The sequence below is a fragment of the Aethalodelphis obliquidens genome, unplaced genomic scaffold (genome assembly GCF_003676395.1).
Source record: "Aethalodelphis obliquidens isolate GAN/ISIS:26980383/991018 unplaced genomic scaffold, ASM367639v1 scaffold8, whole genome shotgun sequence".
NCBI lineage: Eukaryota > Metazoa > Chordata > Mammalia > Artiodactyla > Delphinidae > Aethalodelphis > Aethalodelphis obliquidens.
This window is the reverse complement of record NW_020837952.1, coordinates 6,181,261-6,196,842: the sequence shown is the minus strand read 5'-3', so window position 1 is coordinate 6,196,842 and position 15,582 is coordinate 6,181,261. Positions and strand designations below refer to the sequence as shown.

The 15,582-nt window shown below is 53.2% G+C and overlaps 2 protein-coding genes across 6 annotated transcripts; one reads left to right on the top strand and one right to left on the bottom strand.

Moving 5' to 3' along the window:
* Positions 1 to 4,395: 4,395 nt before the first annotated feature.
* MMP19 (matrix metallopeptidase 19) lies at positions 4,396 to 10,250 on the top strand. The gene is made up of 9 exons (XM_027106577.1): positions 4,396 to 4,632; positions 4,925 to 5,010; positions 5,900 to 6,030; positions 6,277 to 6,492; positions 6,965 to 7,210; positions 7,793 to 7,918; positions 8,739 to 8,903; positions 9,065 to 9,192; positions 9,373 to 10,250. The coding sequence occupies exons 1-9, from the start codon at positions 4,543 to 4,545 to the stop codon at positions 9,706 to 9,708; spliced, it is 1,524 nt and encodes a 507-aa protein (XP_026962378.1). The 5' UTR covers positions 4,396 to 4,542; the 3' UTR covers positions 9,709 to 10,250.
* A 219-nt stretch (positions 10,251 to 10,469) lies between these two features.
* Positions 10,470 to 14,929, bottom strand: LOC113620574 (transmembrane protein 198-like). 5 transcript variants are annotated; one of them, XM_027106579.1, is made up of 5 exons: positions 14,735 to 14,928; positions 13,458 to 13,717; positions 12,304 to 12,885; positions 11,702 to 11,859; positions 10,470 to 11,579 (listed from the first exon to the last, which is right to left on the bottom strand). In XM_027106579.1, exons 2-5 carry the CDS (start codon positions 13,630 to 13,632, stop codon positions 11,442 to 11,444), a joined length of 1,053 nt encoding a protein of 350 aa, XP_026962380.1. In that variant the 5' UTR covers positions 13,633 to 13,717; positions 14,735 to 14,928; the 3' UTR covers positions 10,470 to 11,441. The 5 variants fall into 5 exon arrangements, with proteins under 5 accessions (XP_026962380.1, XP_026962379.1, XP_026962383.1 ...); XM_027106578.1 differs by having other exon boundaries at positions 10,583 to 11,579; positions 11,702 to 11,862; positions 14,735 to 14,929; XM_027106582.1 differs by having other exon boundaries at positions 10,583 to 11,579; positions 11,702 to 11,862; positions 13,458 to 13,565; positions 14,735 to 14,929.
* Positions 14,930 to 15,582: the final 653 nt, after the last annotated feature.

Below are 15,582 nucleotides of genomic sequence, written 5' to 3'. Positions count from 1 at the left end.
CAGTTTAGGCTAGTGCCTGTGCGGGTGGGAGGGAATGCCAGAAAGTGTTTGTAATGGGGGTTGAGGAAGTTTGGGGTATCCTGGGAACAGAATATGCTGGCCCAGGCCTGAGCCATCCCCACGCCCCTCCCACTTCCCGGTTAGTAACCAGATCCAGCTGTGCACAGTCCTGGCCATTGCTTCCCATCTGGCTTCTAGGAACTCATAACTAATTAAAGGAGTGTGTGTGTTTGTTGGGGGAGGGGTCCTCTTAAAAACAGAGGTTTCCAAGATAACAACTTGGCGAGAACTCAATCCCATTCAGCCAGGCAAACTGCCCTCTCTCCTGACCCCCTCAGGGCCCTGAGGGGAAAACAGGCCAGAGGCTGACACTATATTTCTCCCACGTTTCTCTAGATCAAGAGCAGTATCTAGGCCAGCCCTAACTTGGTTACACCCTACGTTTTTCTCACCTCCAGTTTCCAGTTTCAGACCCCAGACTTGCTCTTTATATACCAGAATGTCCAGCCCTCCAGGTCACCCCGTTAGGGTGAGGATGCTGTCAGAGGGGGGCGGGTGATGATTCGGAGATTGGCTTCTCCTGGGCTTAGAGAGCTCTGCCAACCTTTGCCCTTCACCCACAGCCCCATAGCTCCTGAACATGAGAAAATACTCTCAGAATCTTACCTACTTCCTGCCGCTACAGTTTAAAATATTTTAATTAAAAATATTTCTATACAAACTCTTCTCCCACAATCTGTGGGCAGAGAGGGAAAGCAGTTTGCAGGATGGGAGCAAGCCCGCCAAAGAACCCAGGAGTTATTTCTCTCAGACTCAAGTTCTCTGGGGCAGGCAGACCGCATGTCCTAACCCTTCGCACACATTCACACATGTCCCCCAGTGAGAGATGACAAATTCAGAGGGAAAAAGAGCTGGGTCAGCTCGGCTCAGGGGGTGGGGACTGGCGGAAATGGAGGTCATTATGCCGTTATGGGAACAGTTAGTCACGCAGTCTTGCACACATGCCCAGCTTGCAGTTCCTGGCTCTAAGGGGTTTGTTTGGGGGCCTGTGGAAACTCTTGGGAGACTGCGAAGATCATAGCTTGGGCCTGAGGCTCTGCTGCTTCTTCCTAGCTGTGTGACCCAAAGTAACCTGTTAGAGACTCAGTCTCCTTTTCCATAGAAGGTGATAATACCAGCCCACAGGGCTGTTGTCGAGAGTTAAATGAGATAAACTATTTGGCAAATTTTACTGTTTCACTCTGTTCTTTCCCTGGCTCCTTAGTGTCTAGAATGTGGCTCCGAGGCCAGCATGAGAGCCCACCCTCACTAACGTACTAACATACACTCCTAAGCATTATTCCCCCACCCCCGCTTTTTTTTGTTGTTGTTGTTGCTATATGAGGTGCCCAAGGGGAGGGAGTAATCTGCTATCACATTCATCTTACTTTACTCCTTTCCCTTTCCCCACACCCTTCTCAGCTCCTGTCCCTCCCCCACTATGCTCACTACTTCCTTTCACTTTCTGTCTCATCCCACCCACAGTCTCCATCCAGGGGCTGAGGCTGGGCTGGCAGAGCTGGAGCTGAACTCTGAGCCACTGACAGTTCCAAGTAAATGCATCAAAATATTACTAGTGGTTTTCTTCTGGGTAGAATTTACTGGTGGTTTTCATTCTCTTCCTTGCTTATTTTGGTATTTTCCAAATTTACTATAATGAGCAATGGATATCTTATTCAGAAAAAAAAGAAATAGAAGGCTTCCCTGGTGGTGCAGTGGATAAGAATCTGCCTGCCAATGCAGGGGACACAGGTTCAATCCCTGGTCCAGGAAGATCCCACATGCCACGGAGCAACTAAGCCCGTGCGCCACAACAACTGAGCCTGTGCTCTAGAGCCTGCAAGCCACAACTACTGAGCCCGCGCACCTAGAGCCCGTGCTCCACAACAAGAGAAGCCACCACAATGAGAAGCCCGTGCATCGCAACAAAGAGTAGCCCCTGCTCGCCACAACTAGAGAAAGCCCACGTGCAGCCACGAGGACCCAACACAGCCAAAAGTAAATAAAATAAAAATTTTTAAAAAAGAAAAAAAATAGAGAAGACTTTAATCAGAAAAAAATATATAATTTTCAATTGGCCCATGTCCTCTTCTCAAAAGAAGAGGGATTGAGGGATGGAGGGGTGGAAAGAGGAAGAGAAGGGCAGGGCTGAGAAAAGCCCTGCAGGGGGCTGAATGGAGCTGGTTCCCAAGCTTCCTCGTTTCCTGGGGGCAGCAGCCTTGATCATGGCCTCAGTCACGGCCTCTGTTACTCATCAGTCAGAGGCTATGTCCTTGCTTGCCTGTCACTGGCCATTTGGGACTTAGTCACTTTATTACTCAGTTGCGTGCTGAGTGGGTCAAGAGGACCAGCATCATTGAGGGCAACGATATGAGTCAGGAGGATCCCCCGCCTCCATCCTGGGGTGTGAAGGGTTCCCCTGTGGCCTGCCAGCCTTGCAGTCTGGGATGTGGGGAAGGGCTCAGAACTGGGGTCCCACTGAAAACATGAGTTCAGTAACCCCTTCCCCCATTCCTATCCCTACTTCCCTGTGCATTTGAATGGTATGTAAGTGTTGTGTGATGCACTAAGAGTCAGCTTGGTGCATGGAAAGAGTGCGGGTTAGGAGTTGGCAGAGGGATTTGAATATATGCCAGGCCAGTTAGGAGTTCCATGTCCTTAGTCAAGTTTCCCTCTCTGAATCTCCATTTCCTCTCTTTAAAAAATGGCCAGAGGGACTGCCCTGGTGGTGCAGTGGTTAAGACTCTGCCTGCCAATGCAGGGGGCACGGGTTCAAGCCCTGGTCCGGGAAGATCCCACGTGCCGCGGAGCAACTAAGCCCGTGCGCCACAACTACTGAGCCTGCGCTCTAGAGCCCCCGAGCCACAACTACTGAGCCCATGTGCCACAACTACTGAAGCCCGTGCTCCTAGAGCCCATGCTCCACAACAAGAGAAGCCACCACAATGAGAAGCCCATGCACTGCAACAAAGAGCAGCCCCCACTCACCACAACTAGAGAAAGCCCATGTGCAGCAACGAAGACCCAACACAGCCATAAATAAATTAATTAATTAATTAAAAAAAAAGAATAATTCCTCCCTCATAGGAGGATAGTGAGAATTAAATGAGATAATATATGAATCACCTAACACAAAGTAGTTCTTTAACTGTAAGGTTTTCTTTTCTTTCTTACATAGTATTCAAGACCGTCTCTAAACTCTGGCTCCCAGCCACTCTCCCAGCCTGGTCATTCATTTGACAGACATATTAAGCAGCACCCGAAGCACTGACCTAGCCTGGGGTAGGAACGAAGCACAGCCTCAGAACCTCTCACTGGGTACAGCTGGCTTTTTTCCCCTCTGCACTTTTGCTCAAGACCTGCACTGTCCCTGTTCCTCAGGACTCTTTTACTCCATCCAACTCATAGCCAGCCTTCACAGCCCAGCTCAAAGCCTGCCTCCTCTGTGAGCCTTCCCACAGCCCCATGGCCCTCAGGCTGGGGCACCCCCTGCCTGGCACTCTGGTTCCCCTCATTTCAGGTGCTTGTGTTGGTCTCACCCTACCTGTAATGTCCCTGCAGGCAGGCTCTGGCCCTTTATTTCCTTGTATCCTTGTTATCCCTCCCCGCAACCCACACATTCCAGGTACATTAAATGCTTGAAATGATGACTTTTTTTTTTTTTTTTTTTGCGGTACGCAGGCCTCTCACTGCTGTGGCCTCTCCTGTTGCGGAGCACAGACTCCGGACGCACAGGCTCAGTGGCCATGGCTCACGGGCCCAGCCGCTCTGCGGCACGTGGGATCTTCCCGGACCGGGGCACGAACCTGTGTCCCCTGCATCAGCAGGTGGACTCTCAACCACTGCGCCACCAGGGAAGCCCGAAATGATGACTTTTTATTAAAGCAGACACAAGCAGGTTTCAAGAGCATCTGAATTCCCAACTTGGTTTTGGATGCAAAGAAACTGAGATCTCATCCTTCATTCCTTCACCTGAAACCCAAGCACCTAAGCAACTTGCTTCCTACCTCTTAGTTTTATTATTATTTTTCCTATCCTAGAGCAGACAGGGAGACATGAAGGTTGCAGACGAGGGGTTTGCTACCCAAGGGTCACTGGGGCACAGGAATGTCCAGCTTCAGAGGATGGCCATGGTCCCTATCCCTAGTCTTTGCAGATATTCTGCCTCTGATCCTGCCAGGATACCCACCCACAGGACAATATGGAAAGTCTTTCGGTCTCCAGCAGAGGACCCTGGGGGATAGGGTTGGAGGCTCTTCTTGACTTCCGCTCTCTGGCAGGGCAGAGGTTAATGGTGAATTGCAACACATCTCTGGGCTGAGTCACCTCCTACTGATGCTCCCCCCAATTGCCCTCCTCTGAAGTTTTATGAAGAGGACCAGAGACTAGAGAGTGAAAAGAACTGAAGGGAAGAGACCCCCACCTAGCCCTGCTCCCCCAGGCTCCCAGAAATCTCAGGGCAGAGGGCACAAACAGCCTCTGGAGCTCTTGCCTGGTGGGACCATGAACTGGCAGCGGCTGTGGCTGGGCTTCCTACTCCCCATGACAGTCTCGTGCTGGGCCCTGGGGCCTGGAGAGAGGGAGGCAGCAGTGGTGAGTGCCCTGGGAAGGTCAGACCCAGGCTGGGGGAGGGATGGAGGAACTGCTCCATGGTCCCATCCAAGCCTCCCTTCTGACCTACAACTGCCTTCCTTTCCCTTCCTTCCTCTATTCCATGATCCACCCCTACCCATCTCCACTCCTTCCCCTTTTTCCTCCCCTAACGTGCCTCTCCTTTAGTCCTTCCACATCTGTCCCCTCCTGTCCTTATGGGCTGTTAGGTCACTTAGAGCTTCACCCAGAGACTGACCTCCTTTTATTCTGCTGACCCCTACCCTCATCATAGGATTACTTGTTGCAATACGGGTACCTACAGAAGCCTCTAGAAGGACCTGATGACTTCAGGCCAGAAGATATCACAGAAGCTCTGAGGTGAGAGGTCATAAGGTGCATGCCTTCAGGGTCAAGGTCACAAGGTCTCCTTTCTCTCTTCTAAACCCTTTCAGTCCCCAGGCCCACCTCTGCTTAACCCAGGTCCACGCTGGGGATCTAGAGAATGGGTGGTGGGGCCTGGGGTGAGATGGGGATTCAAAGATGAGGGCACAGTCATTGGATCTTCCTAGGCCCTAAGCACTTCTTTGGAGGCTCCATGCCATGTTATATCCAAAATACTATTATTTGGTCACATTCCACATGAAGTATAATTTATATGTAAAACTGTGAGTTGAGTTGGAGCTGAGTTGTTGACATGATGTTGCCTTTCGTAGACATTTAATATGGGATTTATTTATTTCTATTTTGAAGTTTTCATATTTTGGATCTAATGGGTCATTTTTCTTTCTGCTCTCAGATATGTTCCCAGGCCCTTGAAAAGTCACAGTACCTGTGGCGCCTGATGGATGAAATTGCCCCAGAGCAGGCTGGGCTGGGAGGGACGGGTCCAGCCAGGAGGGGAGAAAGCAAAGGGAGGACAGGCCCTCAGGTGGCAGCAGTGGTGGGAGAGTCTCCAGAGCAGGAGGCAGGACACTTACCTAGATCAGAAGGAGGTTAGAAATTGCAGTAGAGGAAGAAGGCAACGCCAGATGGCACTTTACCCAAATAAGAGCATGAACACAGGAGGTGAAGCTGGAGTATTGCCTTTATGCAGAACAGGAAGTCCCAATTATGAGGACTGGATCCTGGAGTGATCCCATCAGCTTCAGAGCTTTTGGGCCATTCTCAGCCACCACCTTGGGCAGCGGGGGGCCAAAGAGCTATCCCCAGTTCTCAGTCATTCCAGATGCCCCTTCCCTGCTGGATCCATCCCTCTCCCTCTTTCTAGAGCTTTTCAGGAAGCATCTGAGCTGCCAGTCTCAGGTCAGCTAGATGACGCCACGAGGGCCCGTATGAGGCAGCCCCGTTGTGGTCTGGAGGACCCCTTCAACCAGAAGACCTTTAAATACCTGCTGCTGGGTGAGGGCTGAGCCTGGGAAAGGGAGGGAGAGGAGGGGTTGGCATGGCTGTGGAGCACAGGTGGCACTGAGACAGCCTGGATGAGCTCAGTGTTGAATGGATGGTCACCTGGTTATTAACTGATCATCACTTGCCTGGAGGGGTTGTTTCACAGCTTTGCTAAGGGAGTGCCCAGACTCAGGGGAACTCTTCGGAGCTGGCAAAAGTATCTGTGCTTCTAATCTATTTTCTGGTCCAATTAACCAGGCCGCTGGAGAAAGAAGCACCTGACCTTCCGCATCTTGAACCTGCCCTCCACCCTCCCATCCAACACAGCCCGGGCAGCCCTGCTTCAAGCCTTCCAGTACTGGAGCAATGTGGCTCCCTTGACCTTCCGGGAGGTGAAGGCTGGCTGGGCTGACATCCGCCTCTCCTTCCATGGCCGCCAAAGCCCATACTGCTCCAGTACCTTTGATGGGCCTGGTAGGCACCAGCTCTCAACTCTCACTTCACAGACCTCTGTCCCCTTGAGTCAGTGACTCTGGAACCTTAATGTCAGGCCACCCCCATGCTCAACTGTACCCTACACTCTCTAACCACCTTCTAATATTCCCTTGGGGAGCAGCATGTCACCTCCCTGGGGCCTTACCAAGCCTCTTCTTTGAAGCTTATGCCTTCTTTGTTGGTTTAAGTTCCTCTGCTCAAGGCATACCTCAAAGAGGACAGGGCCAGAGATGACAGAGTGGCTGGGAGGTAAAGGGACAGAGTGATGGGCATCCCTGAGAGAACGGAGTGATGACAGCAGAATCTGAACGGAGTGAGAGGTATCCAAGAGACAGTGAATATACATGGGGGAATTTTAAGGGAATGGAGTAATTGGAGTTTATAACAGGCAGGGGATGCTCCACCCTAGGAGACTCTGACCTCCTTCCTGTCTACCTTTGCCTTTGTCCAGGGCGGGTCCTGGCCCATGCCGACATCCCAGAGCTGGGCAGTGTGCACTTTGATGAAGATGAGCTCTGGACTGAGGAGACCTACCGGGGGGTGAACCTGCGCATCATTGCAGCCCACGAACTGGGCCACGCCCTGGGGCTTGGGCACTCCCGATACACCCAGGCCCTCATGGCCCCTGTCTATGCTGGCTACCGGCCCCACTTCAAGCTGCACCCGGATGATGTGGCTGGGATCCAGGCTCTCTATGGTCAGTCCTTTCCCCTAGTGATCGTGAAGGTCAGTCTGACCAGTATCTCTTCAGGCATGAAGAGACAGGTCTAATCTTCATGGAGGGAAATGGCTTGGCTTCTTTCTCTTCCTCCTGCCCAGTTACTTGGCCTTCTTCATTTCAGGAGCTGTTTTTCTTTCCTTTTTTTTTTGGCCTTGCCGCATGGCTTGTGGGATCTCAGTTCCCCAACCAGGGATTGAACCCAGGCCACGAGACCGCTGCAGTGGAAGCCCGGAATCCTAACCACTAGGCCACTAGGGAACTCCCAAGAGCTGTTTTTCTGACACTTCTAGATCTAATCTTTCTGCCAGAGCTCTCTCCCCTCATACCTGTTCTAGGGGATGAAGAATGAACATTCCAGCAAACCCCCTTCTCCCTTTCTAGTGCCTCTCAAAACTAAAAACATGTCTCCTGCTGATATCAATATGATCTTTCCTCCCACCAAGGAAAGCTCTCTAGGTTTCCCTTTTCCTCTCTATGGGACCTCTGAGCTGAACTTACAGTAGAAGAGTGGGGAGGCCAGTGCCTTCTCTCCCTGAGCAGGATTATGTTACCTTGCAGGCAAGAAAAGCCCAGAGACAGAGGATGAGGAAGAAGAGACGGAGCTCCCCACTGTACCCCAAGTGCCCACAGAACCCAGTCCCATGCCAGACCCCTGCAGTGGTGAACTGGACGCCATGATGCTGGGTAAGACCCTTCTCCTCTAGGCTGTAGGCAGGCAGTGGGGTGGCCTGCTGACCTTGAGATGGGAGTGACATTGGACCTCGGCGTGAGCAATGGCAGTTTACCACCAGACAGGGGTTTGTGGCCATGGAAGGAGGCATGTGGTATGGGGAGGGAGGATTCAGAACCAAATTAAAGGTGGGCCAGGCTGGAATTTACCTCTGCTGCCACCCTATGAGGGCCACTAAAAAATATCTGGAAATACAGCAGGATGGAGAAAACAGTCTTAACTGGAATGTCTATTAGAGAGGGTGTTATACCCACATGGAAGTACAACTTGGAAGCCACCTGGGGTAGGAGGGGAGGTCCCCAAGGGGGAACAGCTACCTGCAGGGCTTTTGTTTTGTTTTGTTGGGCCAGGGCTGATTTGCTGTGAACAATAAAGGAGAGGCTGAACACTGGGTCCTCCTTCTCTGCCCTTAATCTTCTCTCTGAATTAAAGTTGAATGAATTTTTGAGAAATCAGCCTGTGAGAGGACAGCAAATGATTAGTCTGCCTGAGATACCCACAAGTCTTTATTTGACCTCTGCCTTTTTTTTTTTTTTTTTTGCTTTACGCGGGCCTCTCACTGCTGTGGCCTCTCCCGCTGCGGAGCACAGGCTCCGGATGCGCAGGCTCAGAGGCCATGGCTCACGGGCCCAGCCGCTCCGCGGCATGTGGGATCCTCCCGGACCGGGGCACGAACCCGCGTACCCTGCATCGGCAGGTGGACTCTCAACCACTGCGCCACCAGGGAAGCCCGACCCCTGTCTTTTTGACTTGTTGACACGCTTATGCTCTCAGGGCCCCGAGGGAAGACCTACGCTTTCAAGGGAAACTACGTGTGGACCGTGACAGATTCAGGGATGGGTCCCTTGTTCCAAGTGTCTGCCCTTTGGGAGGGGCTCCCAGGAAACCTGGATGCTGCTGTCTACTCTCCTCGGACGCAATGGATTCACTTCTTTAAGGGTGAGGGGACTAGTTTACAGTGTGTTACCTGAGGAGGGCCTATAATCAGAGAATCCATAAAAGGAGGGAGGGATGAGAAGTTTCTGAGACGGTGGAATGGAGGAACTGAAAGCTATCACCTGGCGACAGAGGTGTCTTGTTCTTTCCTTACATGCTCTCAGGAGACAAGGTGTGGCGCTACGTTAATTTCAAGATGTCTCCTGGCTTCCCTAAGAAGCTGAATAGGGTAGAACCCAACCTGGATGCTGCTCTCTATTGGCCTCTCAACAAAAAGGTGTTCCTCTTTAAGGTATAAAGTTCAAAGCAAGGGCAAATCCCTTCTTAGGAGGGGCGGGCTACCTCACACGGAGAAGCAGACTTGCTCTTGAAGGGAGTTCTTCTGCAGCTGCTGTGGGCGGAGGGTAGACCTCTGGGGGGTCCCTAAGCTCTCTTCTCATCCTCCTTTTCTCCCTGTCTGCCCCACACCTAGGGTTCCGGTTACTGGCAGTGGGACGAGCTGGCCCAAACTGATTTCAGCCGCTACCCCAAACCAACCAAGGGGTTGTTTACAGGAGTGCCAGACCAGCCCGCAGGTGCCATGAGTTGGCGGGATGGCCGCGTCTACTTCTTTAAGGGAAAACAGTACTGGAGCCTCAATCGACAGCTTCGAGTAGAGAAAGGCTATCCCAGAGATATCGCCCACAACTGGATGCACTGTCGTCCCCAGACCCCAGACACCACCCCATCAGATGGGGATACCACTTCCTCAGCCACAGGAACAACCTTGGATACCACTTCCTTGGCCATAGATATCACATCACTTTGAACACTGACCACTCAGCCAGAGATACGATCTTGGACATTACCCCCTCAGTCACAGCCTCCACCACCCTTTTATTCCGTGGCAACGTCACCCTCCCAGAGATCTAAGACCTCAATCAAACGTCTGCTGCAGCACGAGCATGAACCATGGACCTCACGCCTCTAAATGTCCCAGCCCCAGCCACCACTCCCCTGTATTCTTTCCCTCCTGGGCAGTGACTCTCTAACTCAGCCCCCAAATCCATCCATTTCTTCCCCGTCTACTCTCTGGAGGACATTGGTAGAGGAAAGGCAGCCATTAGGCCTTTAGCTGACAGGAGGCCACAACTGGGAAAGCCTGGGTCCTGTTTTTCCTAGATAAAGTGCAAGAAAACAGCATAGCCAGTAAAATGAGCAATGGCTTTGTAATCCTTGAGAATCACATTTACTTGCTTATGACTTTGGGCAAGTTAATTAACCTCGTTAAGCCTTGGATTTCCCGTCTGCAAAATAAGGTTAATACCAATCCTGCAGGGTTGTTGCATTAAATGAAATACTATATGTGAAGTGCCTGGAGCATTTGTGCTTAATAAAGGTTAACTTCATGAGAGAGCAGTGAACAACTCTTCCTCTGGCTGTGCGTGTGCAGCTCCTACGGTAGTCCAGTCTGATAAAGGTACCCTCATCAGATCTTTAAGGGACAGAGGACTTGTCAGTATGGCTAACCCTTTGTTCTGGGGTGCAAAGAAAGAAAAGAGCAGCAACAGTAGAGGCTGGACTCCCTGATTCAATGTTCAATGCCATTTTATTCACATGCTCCCGTGTTCTTCCTCCCTCCCATCATAACCCTGCTTCCCCAGGGCAGGGACATATCTTCCTTCATGCTGTCTGGGGAATCAGGGTACAGACTTTGGGCAGGAGAATCAGGGGTAGTGGAGAGTTAGAATGGGTTAGTGGCTGGGACAATGTTCTGGTTAAGGAGATTAGTGTCACCTATGATGAGAGGCAGAGAAGGCACTTGTCTTCCACGCAGCCCTGAAGACCAGGCTCCTTTGGGCAAAAGGGCAAGACTCTGGCATGTGGGCCAATGCTCTCTCCTTGGAGCAAGAAGCCAGCTTTGGGAGAAGGGGGGTGCTGAGCCAGGCACTGCCCTGTGGTCTTCCCCACATTAAGAAGAAGGGAAAGGGAAGCACCATGGAGGACAGTACCCCCAACTGAGGTAGGAGAAGGGGGCTTGAGCCTACGGGGTCCAGAGGGAAAGGCTAAGCAGGAACCCAACTGCCCCCTAATGAGGGACCTGGGGATTAGGGACCCTTGAGCTCCTCTGTTGCCCTTCTCCCCATCAAAAAGCTATCAAGTGCTTTAGGAGGCTTCCTGATTTTCTTTAGGTCCTACAAAAACGAAACCCCTTATTTTACCATTGTGAGGCAAACTGAGGCGGGTATATAGAAGGCTATCTGGGTAACGGTCCTCCTTGGTTTGGTTTGGAGGGAATTAGGGAGTCAGTTACTTTAGGGACCAGGGCACCTCTATTATTGGACAGAGGTATGTACTCATATTTCCATTCGTCTCCCTTCCCTAAAAGATTCTTCTCTATCTATACCTAAAACATATCCCTACAGGGCTGCTCTGGGTTGGAGCACAGATTCCATCCCCAAGAGGTGGGGAAGTTTGTGTTGGATCCTGTGGGCCCAGGCCCTGCCCACCTAGTGTTCCCAGGCCCTTGCTAGGGGTGAGGGCATCAGTGGAGGTTTAGGCTCAGGTCCGGGTGGAACCAGAAGGTGTGGTGAGGGGTACAGTGGAACCACAGTCAGAATCCAGGTCCAGGACAGTGTGGGGAGCTGTGGCCTGGGTGCCTGGTCCCAGCTGGCGCTCTCGAAGGCTCTGGAGATAGCTCTGGAGGGGCACAGGGCAGAGAGGGCAGAAGAAAGGGCCTGGGTCAGAGCCCCCCTCCACCCTGAGCATCCCCATGTGCCCTCTCTCCCATGCCCCTGAGCACCCCCTACCCCTCCACTCACTGGAGCCAGACTGTCAGCAGGGCTCCGGGCGCTGGGGTGGAGCGGGCGCCGGTAGCTGCCCTCACAGAGCCCCACCCCAGGGGAGGTCCGGTGCCACTTAGCCTCTTGCTGACGGATCCGAAGGAGTTGGAGATGCCTTCGCTGGTGGCTCAAGACCACTGCTTGGGAGGGGGCAATACAGACTCAGGGAGGCCTCTTTAGACTCTGAAACCCACCCCCAAATACACTCATATTCTAGAGAAACCCATTCAGTGTCCCTGTTACGTCTCTCTCAAATCTCATTCCCCCTCCAGTTATTCTAAAGAAAGTTTTCTTTGTAATCCTCCTACCCTTTCCTTCTGGACTTCCCTGACACCTTCCTTTTCTTCCATATCAGTCCCCAGTAACTCTTCCCTGCACCCCCCTCCCCCGACATGACTCTTCTCATTCTTACCCAGAACTTTGGCTCCTCCAACTCTGTCTTCAAAGCCCTGCCCCATTCACCTTAGACACCTCTGCCTTTTGCCTCAAGTGGATTTTCCCCCTTCCCCTCCTCAAGTCTGGGAACCAGGGACAAGAGAAGGCACAGGTTGGCTGCTTTCTGTACCATGGCAGTAACTCACCATTGGCGTGGCCTCCACGTTCGTCATCCATGAGCTTCCACTGGGCCAGGGCCCCAAGGGCCCCCAGGGCTGGCCAGGTCCCCAGCAAGACCCAGCTATACCAGCAGAGAGGAGGCAAGGCTGGAAGTGCCTGCAAGCGCTGGCCCAGCCGACTGCCCAGTGCCAGCCCCTCCAGGAAGTAGTCAGCACAGGCCACCAGCACCGCAGCACCCAGCAGGGCTGTGCCCAGAACTGTGAATGGACGTGGCCACCGAAGTGTGAGCAGGGCTCCCAGCAGTGCCAGCCCCACCAGCCCCCCGGCCGGCACCCAGGCTGAAGGTGGTTGGTAGATGGGCTCAGTGCCCAGCAGGACCCCGGCGCCCAGGGTTAGGCCTAGCAGGAGACCAGTCAGGAAGAGACCGACACTGCGAACCAGCATGGTGACTAGGCCGCAGAGGAGTCCGATGCCTAGCGCAATGCCCGCGCTCACCTCCAGGCTCAGCTGTGTCTCTAGCACACGCTCCTTGTGGCACAGCAGGAAGATCACCAGGGCTCCTGATAGCAGGCCGGAGAGAAACATCACTGCCTTGAAGCAGCGGTAGCCTGGGAAGGGAGGCAGGAGGCACTGAGAGGCAGAAAGAGGTCTCCAGGGATGGCTCTGATGAATCAGGAGGGAGAGGAATGGCTGACCAGAGGAGCAGAAGGCAGGAGCAGCACACACAGGGACCTCAAGGCAAAGGGCAGAAAGGGATCATCTAGGGAGGGTAGGGACTTTTCAGGAACTGAGAGGGGATGGGAGAGCAAATCAGCAGGTAAGACGGTAAGACGGATGCATTGAGGGGAATAAGTACAGAAACAAGGTTTCGTCCTTCCAGGGATGGTAGATGGGAAGAAATCGGCACAGTCTGGTTCAGATTATTGGGGAAGGGTGAAGAAGCCTTAAGCATAGAGGGTAATTTGGGAATGGAATCCTGAGGTAGGAGGCAAGGCTCAGAGCTGGAGGGTGTGGGCATGGGGGATGAAAAAGAGCTGGCAAGAGCAGATCAGCCACACTGAAGGTAGCATCCCCCGACAGAGGAGGAGAGGTGGCTCAGGAGCAAAGGAGAAAGTTGGCATCATCCTTGAGGGTGACGGTCTTGGGCAGCTGCCCCCCAGAACCCTGGCCCTGCCCTCACCGAAGCAGCAGTAGATGATTCCAAAGCAGCAGCAAAGAGCACACACCAGGGCGGGTGCCAATTCAGGATTGTCCTGGGGTTCCAAGACACATCTTGGGTCTGGAGGCTCTGGGAGTTGTTGATTAAAGGGCCTGGGGTCAGAGGTCATGGCCAGGGGCAGCAAGGCTTCCTCCATGGCCGAAGAGAAGGTGGTCACAGAGAGGAAGGTCAGTGTCAGCTCCTCTCATCCATCCATGAATGTCTTGAGGGGGCTGGGAAACCTGCAAGGGGGTAGGGGGCAGGAACTCAGGTGCCCATGAATCTTGAGGACTCTGTACCTCTATTTCTTTTAAAGAAAGGCCAATTTCAGGACGGAGCTTAGCCCTGCTGGGGTAACTGAAGAAACCTACAGGACCGGGTTAAGGGGAGCCAGCTGTCTCTTTATCACCCTCTGAAACAAGGACATTAAGTAGGACTTCAAATCTTATAAAGGTAATGAGTCTTTGTCCCCTGGCTTTTCAGGATGGGGTGGGAGCAGTAGGAAGTCCTCGGTCTGTGGAGGGAGGGGCCCAGGGGTACTAGTGAGACTGGAGGCTAAAGACTCAGCAGCTTGTTCCAGCCGAAAAGAAAGCTTGCCCCATCTGCAGCTGGGACTCAAAATTATCACACTGGACTGGGAAGAATGGACTTAATAGAGGGGGGAGAAGGAGAAGGAAGGGGAGAGAATGAATCATGGTGGGGGTCTCCCGACAATTGCTCCAACCCAAGAGAAGGAAGAGGGGGAAAAATCAGACACCAAGAGTTTGAGACAAGAAATCAAGTAGAGACAGAAAGCCACACTTTATCAGGGTTTTGAAGCCTTGGCTTCAGGTGGAGGAGTTATTGGGGGAAGGGGCGTTCAGCCACAGTCCAACTCCCACGATCCCCCACGGACTAAGCAGGCACCTTGCCCACAGACAACATCTCACATCCTGGTAGTATTTTGCTCCTCCCCTCAGGACACTGGTGGGACTTTTCCTACCTCCCCCTTTCCCCTGGGGTGCCAGGGCTGCCAGTGGGATATGATCTCAGTTCCTGAAAGGAGAACACCAAGGAGGAGGGGCTGGCAGTGGGGGCACTATGGGAGTGGGGTAGGGTGGGTGCAGGCACTTCCCTTCAGCTGTCTTCTTTTGGACATCAAGGTCTTAACAAGCAGGAGAGTTGGCTTGGGCAATCCCTGGGGATTCTCTCCCCAATCCGCTTGGAAGTCTGGGGACTCTAAACAAGGAGAGGTTTGGGAGGGGGTGTTAACTACTCACCACCCTGTCAGGGCTGAGGAGAGGAGGGGGTAGATGTGCTTCCCTAGACCCCCAGCTGCATCCCTGCCTGGAGTCCTAGGCGTTCAGGCGGCTGTCGGGCGTGGGTACCCGTAGGGCCACTCTGTTCGTTGCCCCCTAAACTCTTGCAAGTCGTAGCCCAAGCCCCGTGAGCTAAAAGCAACCAGCTTGGGGGCGGGGTGGGGGTGGGGGTGGAGGAAGGGGACAGGGTGGGGGGGTGACATCACGGGGCGGGACCCTCCAACTCTTTTCCCTGTGTGTGGGGGGAACCAGTTTGCCTACGGCTCTAGGCTGGGATCAGAGACCCCCTTCCATAGCAGGGAACGGTGTTGGGGGAGCCACAAGAGGTTTGGGGAAAGGTCTCTGAATACTTAGGCGCTGACTCAACAACCAGAAGCTTTCGAAACCCCTACTGGTGTCCCAGCGCCCCCCTACTCCGGCTTGGTTTCTTCCACTTCCCAGAGAATTGGAGTATTGTCTTCTGGAGAACTTGGTGGTCGGGATCGGGGACCCCGGGAAGGTGCTCTTACTGGTCTGGGGGCGCCGACGAGGGGTTCATGGGTAGAAAAACTTGCGGAGCAAAGACGGGGTCTGGAAGGGGGACTAACGGAGAGGCGTGTGCAGAGGAGGGGACCGACAGAGAGGGTACCCAAGCCGGGTCTGAGTGGGGGCGGGGGCGCTTGTCAACGTCGACTGAACAGCTTGGTATGCAAACGAGATGCAAAGCAGCATGCAGATGAGTGCAGTGTTTTTTGGCACTCCGCTCGGGTCCTAAGCCCAGTGGAGCCACGCTCTCAGTCCTCCGGTCCCGTTTCGTGACGGGGACTGAG

Excerpts from the sequence above, each read along its gene's own strand:
- MMP19 (XM_027106577.1), top strand. The coding sequence starts at position 4,543 with ATGAACTGGCAGCGGCTGTGGCTGGGCTTCCTACTCCCCATGACAGTC. Across the intron at positions 5,011-5,899 it reads GATATCACAGAAGCTCTGAG|AGCTTTTCAGGAAGCATCTG; the intron begins GTGAGAGGTCAT and ends CCCTCTTTCTAG. Across the intron at positions 6,493-6,964 it reads CAGTACCTTTGATGGGCCTG|GGCGGGTCCTGGCCCATGCC; the intron begins GTAGGCACCAGC and ends GCCTTTGTCCAG.
- LOC113620574 (XM_027106578.1), bottom strand. The coding sequence starts at position 13,632 with ATGGAGGAAGCCTTGCTGCCCCTGGCCATGACCTCTGACCCCAGGCCC. Across the intron at positions 12,886-13,457 it reads AATCATCTACTGCTGCTTCG|GCTACCGCTGCTTCAAGGCA; the intron begins GTGAGGGCAGGG and ends CTCCCTTCCCAG. Across the intron at positions 11,863-12,303 it reads ACGTGGAGGCCACGCCAATG|CAGTGGTCTTGAGCCACCAG; the intron begins GTGAGTTACTGC and ends CCCCCTCCCAAG.